General features: G+C 56.4%; 2 protein-coding genes across 2 annotated transcripts; one reads left to right on the top strand and one right to left on the bottom strand.

The window, feature by feature from the left end:
• The first annotated feature begins 259 nt into the window (after window positions 1-259).
• Window positions 260-3,171, top strand: VPS37C (VPS37C subunit of ESCRT-I). The gene is made up of 6 exons (XM_057377352.1): window positions 260-327; window positions 666-795; window positions 1,373-1,477; window positions 1,547-1,718; window positions 1,943-2,025; window positions 2,273-3,171. The coding sequence occupies exons 3-6, from the start codon at window positions 1,385-1,387 to the stop codon at window positions 2,984-2,986; spliced, it is 1,062 nt and encodes a 353-aa protein (XP_057233335.1). The 5' UTR covers window positions 260-327; window positions 666-795; window positions 1,373-1,384; the 3' UTR covers window positions 2,987-3,171.
• A 920-nt stretch (window positions 3,172-4,091) lies between these two features.
• On the bottom strand, window positions 4,092-8,811 carry CD5 (CD5 molecule). Its single transcript, XM_057377353.1, has 10 exons — window positions 8,686-8,811; window positions 8,113-8,151; window positions 7,568-7,858; window positions 7,420-7,482; window positions 6,919-7,218; window positions 5,644-5,931; window positions 5,342-5,473; window positions 4,923-4,976; window positions 4,562-4,666; window positions 4,092-4,483 (listed from the first exon to the last, which is right to left on the bottom strand). The coding sequence occupies exons 1-10, from the start codon at window positions 8,729-8,731 to the stop codon at window positions 4,398-4,400; spliced, it is 1,404 nt and encodes a 467-aa protein (XP_057233336.1). The 5' UTR covers window positions 8,732-8,811; the 3' UTR covers window positions 4,092-4,397.
• Window positions 8,812-10,680: the final 1,869 nt, after the last annotated feature.

Here is a 10,680-nt window from a genome sequence, read left to right on the forward strand (position 1 = left end):
CTTTCCCCACGGCTCCACGCCCTTCTCTAAAACACCCTCTCCAGCTCTCCCGGAGACCCCTTTCACCCTGGAAACATGAAGGATATAATTCCTAGAGCAGCTACAGCTCGGGGATAGCCCCGCGGGTAGCCAAAGAGCGATTATTGATTTATAAATTCCATTAAATTGATTCCAGCTCCCGCTCCCCCCAACATGGCGGCGCGGGGAGGAACCATTCCCCTCACGCCTGAGGGGGGAGCTCCTCCCACCCCGCCCAGGCCACGCCCACTTCCGGCGCACACCGGAAACCGGAAGCAGCGGCGGGCGGAGCGTCTCGGTGTTGTGTGGGTGAGTCCGGGAGAGGGCCGGGAATAAAGAACGGGAATAACGGGGATAACGCGGGGACAGCGGGGATAATGGCGTTGTTCCGGCCGGTCTCGGGGTGCACGGCGCTCGCTGCTGCCCCGCAGGTGCTCAGCCCTTTGTGTCCACCCTCCTGAGCGCCTGTGGATGCTTCCCATAGCCAACCCCGAGCTTCCCATTCCCACCATTCCCACCATTCCTTTTTTTTTTTCCTTCTTAAATCCATGAAATCTCGTTAACGCCCCCCAAAATAACTCAAATCGAGTGATTTGCGTCCCACACCTGCAGTGCGGGACTTAATTCCCAGTTTTTCCCTCGGACAGGTTTATCTGGATCGYGGATTGGGCAACCCTGAGCCTCAGCGTGGCTGTTGTGGCATTGCCGGTGTGATATCCTTGGGATGTTCCACCTGGATGAGAGGTAGAAGAGCTGGGAGTGAATAGGACAGCCCAGGTGTGTTGTGTTTCCTTYGTTTTTTTAGGACATTCCCACATTATTCCTTCCCATCTCTTGAAATTTACACCAGACACAGGAGACTTGCTAAATATATCAGACAGTTGGGAATACTTGGATATAAAAAATGGATCTGATGCAGGAAATCCATAATTCCCCTGATTTTTTGTTATTTCACTGGTTTTCATGGCAGAAACGTGGAAATAGATGATCCTGAGGTCCTTCCCAACCTTGTGGGCAAACTGGGAAATGGCCAGATCCCAGTTTCCTTGGTGGAATGTGAATCTGGGATGGGGTGGCGTCTGGAATGAGATGGACTCTGGAGTGGGATGGAGACATCCAGCTGGCATTTGCGATTTGGGGCTGTGGGTGGCTTTTTTCCTTTGACTAAATGCAAAATTCCATTCAAATAGACTTGGAAAAGGGGGAAAAAAAGTCTTTTCCCAAGCAGGAATTAGAAGGAACATTTCTCCCTTTTCATGAATGGCACCTGGAGCAGCTGCTCCAAGGCCTTTCAGTTGGAAACCCATTCCCAGTTGGATTTGGGGATTGATTTGCCCCGTTTTCCATGTCCCAGGAATCCAGGAGGATGGACACGCTGAAGAACCGGACAGTGGAGGAGCTCCAGGAGCTGCAGGAGGATTCCCAGGAGATCGAGCGCTTGGCCTTGGAATCCCAGGAGGTTTGTGCCAKGAGGTGTCTCTGGGTTGTCCTTGTCCCCTTCCCGTGCTCACCATTCCCAATTCCACAGGTGCAGGAGCTCCAGCTGGAAAGGGAGATGGCTCTGGCTGCCAACCGCAGCTTGGCTGAGCAGAACCTGAAATTCCAGGCACCATTGGAGACGGGTCGAAGCGACCTCTCCAAGAAATACCAGGAGCTGCAGGAGCTGGCTGGGAGGTGCAGGGAGCAGAAGGAAAAGCTGGGTGAGTGCTGGGATCTTCCCCCAGGGAGGATCCTGCTTCCTGGAAAACTGATACTGCTCCTTTTTCTGGCTGCCAGAAAGATTGAAGATGTTATTCCTCTTGGATTTCCCTTCTTCCATCAGCAGTTCCCAAGCCCATTCCTCTGGGCCCTCTGCTGGTTTTTCCCTGGTTTCTGTTCTGTGGTTTTTCCATGTTTTTTYTCTTTTCCTCTGTGCTTTTCCCAGAGAAATTCTCGGCAGCGCTGCAGCCTCAGACTYTGCTGGATCTCCTTCAGATAGAAAGCCAGAAGATTGAAGAGGAATCTGAGGTAAGTTTGGGGCTTAAATCCATTGGGAATTCTAGTGAGTAGTCCTCAAAGACTTGCAATTAAGCCCAATCTCTAAAGTAGTGGATTAACTTTGGAATTTGTTGGATTTTTTTCAAAGAATGGGATCCATCCTTGTTTGTGTGTGGTTGATGCTCCTTGGGATGTGTCTGGGAGAGACCTAAATTGGGATTAGGGAAGAGGAGCAAAGGGATGCAGGGGTGAGCCCAAGACTGATYCTCTCTTCCAGAAAATGGCTGAGAAATTCCTGGAGGGCGAGGTGCCCCTGGAGTTGTTCCTGGAGCAGTTTTCAGGGATGAGGAAGTTGTCCCACCTGCGCCGGGTCCGAGTGGAAAAGCTGCAGGAGATCGTCAAGAAGTCGGAGGGATCCCAGGAGCGCGCCAGGAACTCTCAGCCTCCTCCTCTTCCTCCTCCTCCTCACGTTCCCACGGATCCAACAAAACCCTTCCCATCGGGATCTCCAGCCTTCCCTCTGCCCTACAGCCCAGCTCCAGCCCTTCCCCCCGGCCCCACTGCCCATGGAGCGCTGCCTCCCACCCCATTCCCGGGATCTCCGGTCACTGTGGGCCACGGGGCTCCCTCCCAGCCCAGTTCCCAGTCCACCTTTCCCTACCCTGTTCCTACAGCCTCTGGATACTCAGCAGCTCCCGACTCGGCACCGGGGTATCCCAAATCCACCTCAGGAGGCTTTTCCTGGTCTCCATCTCGGGGCCCACCACAACCTTCACCTTATCCTGCTCCCCATCCCTCTCCTCCCCCTGCCAGACCAGGATACTCTCCCTACATCCCACCTGCAGCAGGGAGACCACAGTGTCCATACCCCACCCAGCCCCCTCTCCCAAATTTCCCRGTCCCAACGCAGGCTCCCTATCCYGGGCCTCCCCCACCTTTTGGATAYCCCCCACCTCCAAACCCTCAGCGTCCTACCTGGCCTGGATACTAATCCAGGACTTYTGGGGAGCATCCTATGCTGATTCCTCCTTTTTTTGGGGACTGAGAAAGAGGAGGGATCCCAGAGTGTTGCTCCTGGATCTATCGGTGTGAAAGAATTATGTGGGATGAGTCACAGCTCCAGAGGTTGGAGCGAGAGGCAGAGCCAGCCCAGCAGAAATCCRAGGAGGAGAGKCCTYCAGGRAAACCTTGGAGCACCTTCCAGTGCCTAGAGGGGCTCCAAAAGAACTGGAGAAGGACTGGGACAYGGGCTTGGAGTGACAGGATAAGAGGGAATGGCTTCACGCTGTCAGAGAGTGGGGTTAGAAGAGATTTTGGGAAGAAATTCTTCCCTGTGATGGTGGCAAGGCCCTGGAATGGATTTCCCAGGGAAGCTGTGGCTGCTTCATCCCTGCACATATCTAAGGCCAGGTTGGATGGGGCTTGGAGCAACCTGGGACAGTGGAAAGGGATTGGAAGTGGCTGATCCTTAAGATCCCTTCCCACCCAAACTATTCCAGGTTTGTCACTGGGAGTTTTTGATTCCCACCTGGGCCTGGGMAGCCTTCAGTATTCGTGACCTCCTGTGTGGTTTTTCGGGCTCCTCACATCTCCCTTCTCAGGAAACACTTGGACACKGAGGGAATGACAAACTATGGAAATGGGATTTGCTTTGCTCAGCACTTTATCCTACAAATCCTGCCTGTATCCCTGTAAGTTATTTATAAGGAATAATTACTAATGGACTAGGATGAGGGATTGATGGAAGCAATTCCATCCCTAGGATTAATTAGAGCAATAAAACTGGATGAAATAATTGCACTCAGGAGTCACAGCCGTGGTTACTTTGGGAAACAAYGGAGCATCCGGCTAAGGATTGATCYCTTTATCCCYTCCTGGCATCCAATTTCCTTTGGATCTCATCAATGGAACCTTTCACCCCCTCCCAGGACKATCTTCAACCCCGTTTTTCCTGCTGTTCTTAGGTTTATCTTTGGGATAAAACCCAGGGAAAAGCATGTTTCCCTGTCCTGGTTTTCCCTCCTGGCTGGGAGTTTGGAATCACCCTGGGGTAATGGAAGGAAGAGGACAAGTTGTGATTAGTACAAACCCCCAATTTTATTGTATTTGTTGGTTATTAAATATCTCAGATTCGTTCCCAGTATTCCCACMCTCACATCCCTTTCCTTTATCCATCATCCCGACTCTATCCTGGTTTGGAGAAACTGGTGATCCCACTATTCCAAAGGACTCCTTGCACCCCACCTGCCTCTTAAATTCCTATAAATAGCTTTAAAAAAAAAACCCAAAGCCTCCTTTTCTCCTCCAAGGAGACTGGGAAATGCTTGTGGAAGGGCGCTGGAATGCTGGGATGCCCTCAAGCAGAGGTGGGAGAAGGRTCAGCTCCTTTGGGAAGCAGGGAATCACACCCTGCGGGCAGAGTGCAGGTCGTAGTCGCTGTCCGAGGAGTTATCCGGAGGGTTGGAACGCCGGCACGCTCCTTCCAGGGCTGTGGAAGGCATGGATATGGGATTCACTGGATGCACATCCATGGGRAAGGAGTGGGAAGAGCTGTTCCAGCATTTACCTGGGTAAGCAGAGAGCTGGGAGCTCTTCTGGGGGGGCTGAGCGTAGTCATTGTCCCCTCCCTGTGCCCGAGGCCTTGGCGCSGTGCTGGAGCGGTGGAAAGACACTGGAAAAGACAGCGGGATTGGGATTTTGGGGGTGGAGCAGCAGCTTGGAGGGAACAAACCCACCCTGGGAAGAGGCTGAGTAAAACTGGTCCCTGCTCCACGCCTGAATCACCTGGGTGAGTTATATTCCAAGAGCAAGCAAGTTCCAGGACCCTTGTGGAAGGATCCAGAGGGGACAACAGCCAGCCCAGACCCCAAATTCACCCCCAGGAGCTCCAAACCCCATTCCCAACTCCCTAGGGAACTGCTCCTCACCTGTCTGGTTGAGTCCCGTGGGGCCGATCCATTGCCGCTGCTTCCTCTTGGAAACTGGAAGGCAGAGGGGGAATTGTCTCTCCARGGATCTTCCCGATCCTTCCTGCAGCTGCTCCCGCACTGCCAGTCCCATATGTCATCCTGAATAATTCCCCCCTTCCCAATAAACCCTCCCCAGGACCCTCCACCTGCTCTTTTGTGTCTGCTCGGTGCTTAATCCCCCTTCCCCCTCCCACAMTTCATGTGGGACAGGCTTGGGGACAATGGGAATAATGGGACAGGGGGATGTATCAGGCTGAGCAGCCAATATTCCCCCGAGGGAGTTTAGGGAAGCACCCGTGGAGCTGCCAGCCCTGAGCCGGTGTGTGGGGATGGCAGAGGAGGAAAAGGAGGATGAGGATCCCGAGGTTGTTCCCTACTTCTCTTCATCATCTTCCGGTACGCAGGAGGGCCACAGATGAGGATGAGGATGAGGAAAAGCAGCAGGGCCAGGCAGATGCTCACAATGGTTCCAGCAGATGTCCCACTGGGAAGCGACTTCGAGTCCTGGCCTGGGAAGAGCGTGGATGTCACCGGTGTGCCCAGGTGGAGGTTGGTGCCAGGATTTGAACAACCATTACCCCACCACGAGCCCAAATCCCACGTGGCATCCRCCCCCAACCCTTCCCATTCCATAGGTGTGGGATTTCATCTCCCAGCCCCTACAGATCACGTGGCTTACACACGACTCTGGTCCGGGAGCAGCTCTGGATATTCCCAAGCTTGGGCTGGCAGAGGTGCAGGGGGCCGACCCCACAGGTGACTCCCGTCGAGGGAGGCTCCCGGATTTCCGTGCTGGATGTCAGATTCCCRCAGCCCAGCTCCCGGCAGATCTGCCGGCCACGCTGAGCTCGCTGCGCCGCTCCGGAGTCGCACAGATCCCGCCACTGTCCCTCGTGGAATAGCTGGATGTCCCCTTCACAGGGAGTGGGGCCGGCTGCCAGCCTCCGCAGGGCCCGTGGCTGGGAATCTGTGGGGCAGAGGAGCAGATCCATGGGGACAGGGGTAGGATCCACAGGGAGGGCTGAAATCCAGGGAGCAGATCCCTGGGAAGATGGGGGTCCATGAAGAGGGGTCAGAGCYAGGGAAAGAGGGGTCAGAACTATGGGAAGAAGAGCCAGATCTGCAGTAAGAGAGGAGCTGGACCCACAGGCAGACAGGCATGAGACCCACAGGAATATCAGGGGCTTGTGCTCCTCCTCCCAACACCAGTTCCTGGCAAAGGGATGCTCCTGGCATCTCCCCTCATGCCACAGAGCCAGGGATGGAGGAGCTTTGAACTCATCCCTTGGGAAATGCAGCATGGGAAGATGGCTCTGCCAGCTGCCACAACCCGTTAAACCCCCAAATCCCACCGGATTCCAAGCTGGGGCAGATAGAATCGGGAATGAGCCTGCTCTGAACCTTGGGCTCGGCTTTGTGTGCTGCAGAGCTGGCACCGAGCTGATCTCCAGGGAAACGCTCTGGGAAAGGTACGGGAGAGGCTGGTGGCAGGGAGATGCTCACAGCAATGGAAAGATGCTCGTGGCAGGGAGATGTCTGTGGCAGSGAAGAGGGTCATGAAAAAGCAGGGRAGATGTTAAGGGACATGCCTGAGGCAGGGAGATGATCCCAGTGGGGAGATGCCCGAGGCATGGGAGGTGCTMAGGGAAATGCCCAAGGGAGCTGCCCACAGCAGGATGCTCACAGCCTGGTCCCTGCCTGTGCCCCCCACTCCCAGCTGGAATTTGGGATGCTGCCATGGCCGCTCACCCTCCCTGGCTCATCCTCCTCTTGGTGCCACTGTGCTCAGCACTGCCAGGAACTGAGATTTCCTGTTTTGCCTTCGCACCCCGGAGAGGAAGAGCGGGAGTGGGTGGATGGGGCCCATGGGGCAGTGGGGATGGGGCTGCTTCCCTGCTTCGGCCCCACTATCCCCCCGGAGCAGGAAATCATGGATGCAGCAGCCTGCTCTCACCTGAGCAGGTGATAAAAGCGGGTGTTTTCCCCCGGGGGCTGGTCCTGTTGAAGCAGTCGAGCAGGGCAGGGCTCCCACAGGAATCCAGCACTTCCCACCTCACCGGCAGGTGGATCCCKGGATCTGGCTGGCCGTGCCCGTCCCCAGCGTTGCCGCAGCGCAGTTCCCGGCAGATGAGGGTGACCAGCTGTGGCCAGATGTGCGGGATGCTCGCCACGGCCCCCCACAGCCCCTGCTTGTGCAGCTCCAGGAAGCCGGAGCAGCTGAAATTCCCGTCCACCAGCCGCAGCCTGGGGGGTCCTGCAGAGGGATTAACGGGGCAAGAGGAAGTGCTATGGATTGGGGTGGCAATTTTTTTTTTCCATATTTTTTTTCCATAATTTTTTTCCACAGCTTTTTTCCATATTTTTTTCCATAATTTTTTTTTGCATTTTTTTTTCCATTATTTAGCGGGAAGTCCCCAAATTTAAGGCCGTGGACCCCCTGGGATGTGTCACTTACCCGTGGGCTCCGGGGTGGTGGCCGGGGGTGCCGATGRGGGCTTGGGAGTGGTTTTCACCGGCTCTGGAATGAAATGAGAAAAGAAGAGCCATATTGGCATGGATKATCCCTAGGGMTTGAGGTGGCCGGGCTGGGGGTCCRGGCTCACCTCTGCAGGTGACAATGACGTGCTCCGTGCAGTTTTCCAGCTCCCAGTGGCATCCYGGTGTGCCTGGTGGCCCCCTGCACCTCGTAGCCTGGCTCTGTGGCCTCTTCCCGCTGGGAATAACCATCTCCAGGGGCTCGGGGGTGAAGGGGCCGCACTCCAGCCGCTGGCAGATCCAATCCAGGTCAGCCACGCTCACGCTTTCCCAGCAAATTCGTCTCCACCACTGTGCCCAGTTCACCTCCAGTATCCCAGTACAGCGGCAGCCRCCTCCGGTGAGCCGCAGGGTGGGCTCTGCAGGGAAAAAAAAATGGGAAAACACAGCCATTAGGGGCTTTCCTTCCATCCCCAGCGGGTTTTCATCCTGGAAAAACCCTTGGGGGGTGTCTTGGGTTGCAGAGCAAGAAACAGGAGCGTGGGGAGGTTGRAGGAATGTGGGGGGCTGAGCCGGGACCCCGCGACGCCGCTTCCGGATGATGCAACTCCAGCACCCGCCGTGCTCCCGGAGCTGTGGGGTGTTCCCRAGGGGCTGCTCCCCAAATTCTCACCTCCAGGGATCCAGGTGGCTCTTCCAYGGTCTGGGATGGCTGTGGGAAAGAAGGGAAATGGGGAGTCAATCCCGCTTCCTGCCCGAGTTTGGGATGGTGGCTCCGGCAGCGGGCCCGTTGACGGTTATTGTGGGGAAAGAGGGGATTTTGTGTGAAATTGGGGATTTTGGGGGGAAAAAAGTGATTTGTTGCCTTCCCATCCATCTCCTGGGGGTTCTTTAGTACTGAAAAAAATATAAAGGACCTGCAAATTACCACTAATTAGCCCCACTCCTGAGTGGGAAATTTGGGAATGGTGCCACATGGGCTGAGGGAAGGGCAGGAACCAGCAGGGAATGAGGATGAGGGGACACCTGGCTGTCCCCAGTGCCCAYTGGCTCAATTTTGGGGACCCTAGGGTGGGTGAGTGGGAGTTTAGGGGGTCACCAGGGTGCTGCCCACCCCAATCCCCAAACTGTGTGCCAGCCAAGGCGCTGCTGTGGCTCCATGAGCTGATCCAGCCCGGGAATCCACAGAAAGGATTCTGCCACGAGATTTGAGGGATGTGCCGAGGCCGGGGTGCCTGGTACTCACCCCACATTCCCAGCAGGAGGCACAGGACGGGCAGCTGGGTTGCCATGGGCTCTGGTGGTGGGATGGGGGGCACAGGGGGCTACGGAGGATCTGCCGCCTCCGCTGCCCGGCCCGGAGCAGGCGAGGGAGGGGGCCCGGGCAGGAACCGGCTGTTTTTCCTCCCTCTGTGGTTTTTTGACGTCACCTCTGGGCCCGTTTGAAGGCTCCGTTGCCTCCCCGGGTCCCGCCAACCACGAGAGGAAAGAGGTGAGAAACCTGTGGGGTTCAGCCCCTGGCAAATCCCGGGATCCCCACAGCTCTGGGAGAGGGGCATGGTGGATATATCCAATGCCAAAGGAGATTTGGGGGTCCCTGAGCCTCCCCGGGGCTACAGAGGAGTTGATGCCCACCCTGGCACCACCTAAAACCCCATGATAACCAGGCATAGGATGGAGGAAGGTTTTATCCAGGTTCTGGCATTCCAGGGACACCCTACACCGCTGCAAGAGCACGTGGGGCTCTGGCAGTGGCCGGAGCCAGGGAGGGCAGAGGCRTTAATTGATTGTGTCCTAATTAATTGCTCCGAATCCAGGTCAGGCATGCTAATGAGGCAGCTGTTTTCCACTGACCCCATGGTGTTCCTGCTGGAAGGAGAGATGGATGGAGCTTCCCATCCCTCCGTGGATGCTCCAGTCCCCWGCACTGGAGCAGGATCTCAGAATCTGAGTGCTCCCTATGGCCACTGCTTGTTCCCATCCCAGTTAYCCCAGGATTCCTGCTGATCCTGGGGTGATCCTAGGGGATTCTCTGCTGGAATATCCCACACAGGGCTCCTGGACCTGTCCTCCACTCACCTTGGCTTTGAAAATTCTCTGGAAAAAGAGAGCGATCCCCAGGCCTGCTCCCAGCAGGAGGTGTGCCAGCCCAAATTCCCGCAAATTGACCTGGAATTAGGGATTATCCCGGGATACTGTGCCTGTAGGAAAGACCCTGTTATCCAGGGCTGCGTGACTCACATGGACATGAGGTAGCTGGGGTCCAGCCCTGCCTCTGGAGGCCCTAAAATCCCCTGGCTAGGATTTGGGCTCGGATTGAGCATCTGCCTTGCCCCAGGCGCTGCGAGTCAGCTCAGCATCCAGGGCGTGCCGCGGCAGCTCGGGATGATTGGAATCCCTTCCCGGGGGGGTTTGGGGGGCGCTGGGAAGTGCTGACAATGCTGACTGCTGCGAGGAGCCTTTCAAAAAGCAGGAGCTGCCTCTGGAGCGAGCAGGAGGCGGCTTGTTGGCTGCTGGGATCATAATGACGGGGAAAAGGAGGATTTTCTGGGCGGAGGGTCAGTTGGCACTGATATGGCTGTGAGGGCACGGAGGTGACACCTTCCCTAGGTGGCCGTGGGTGGGGTTGTCAYGCTCCGAGGGCATTGGTGTCTCCAGGGTGTTGGTATTCCCAGGGAATTGGTGTCCCCCAGAGCTTTGGTACCTTCCAGGACTTTGTTATCTCCAGGSAATCGTTGCCTTCCTGGAATCAGCACCCTCTGGACACGGATCCCACCCATGACATTGATACCCCTGGACTTTGGGGTCTGCCAGGGCATCAGCACCACCCCTAAATCATTGATACCCCCAGGCCTGTCCATGCCACAATCCCAGTGATCCCAACATCATCCCCTCCTTCCCACCCCTCCTCTGGCACCCGGAGCCAGGAGTGGGGCTGGAGACATCCCCCCTGCTCATGCCCCCGTGTGCCCGCTCCACTCTCAGTCCTCGCCTCGCCTTTGTCGGGGTTTTGCTGCTATTTTGGGATTTCCTCCGTTGTTGCGGCTCCTTTCTTTGTGCGGGGCCTCTCGCTCGGCAAACAGCTGGAGGATGTGGGGGGGCCACATTTTCCACTTGGGGTGCGGCTGAACCCTGACCTCCTCCCCGGAGAGACAGAAATCCGACAGCGGGGCCGGGGTGGGAGCCAGACTGGGATGGGTGGCAGGAAATGGGGTGAGGGCAGGGGCAGAGGGGTCCCAAT

The sequence above is a fragment of the Malurus melanocephalus genome, unplaced genomic scaffold (assembly GCF_030028575.1).
Source record: "Malurus melanocephalus ecotype Western Australia unplaced genomic scaffold, MMel_1.1 scaffold_310, whole genome shotgun sequence".
NCBI lineage: Eukaryota > Metazoa > Chordata > Aves > Passeriformes > Maluridae > Malurus > Malurus melanocephalus.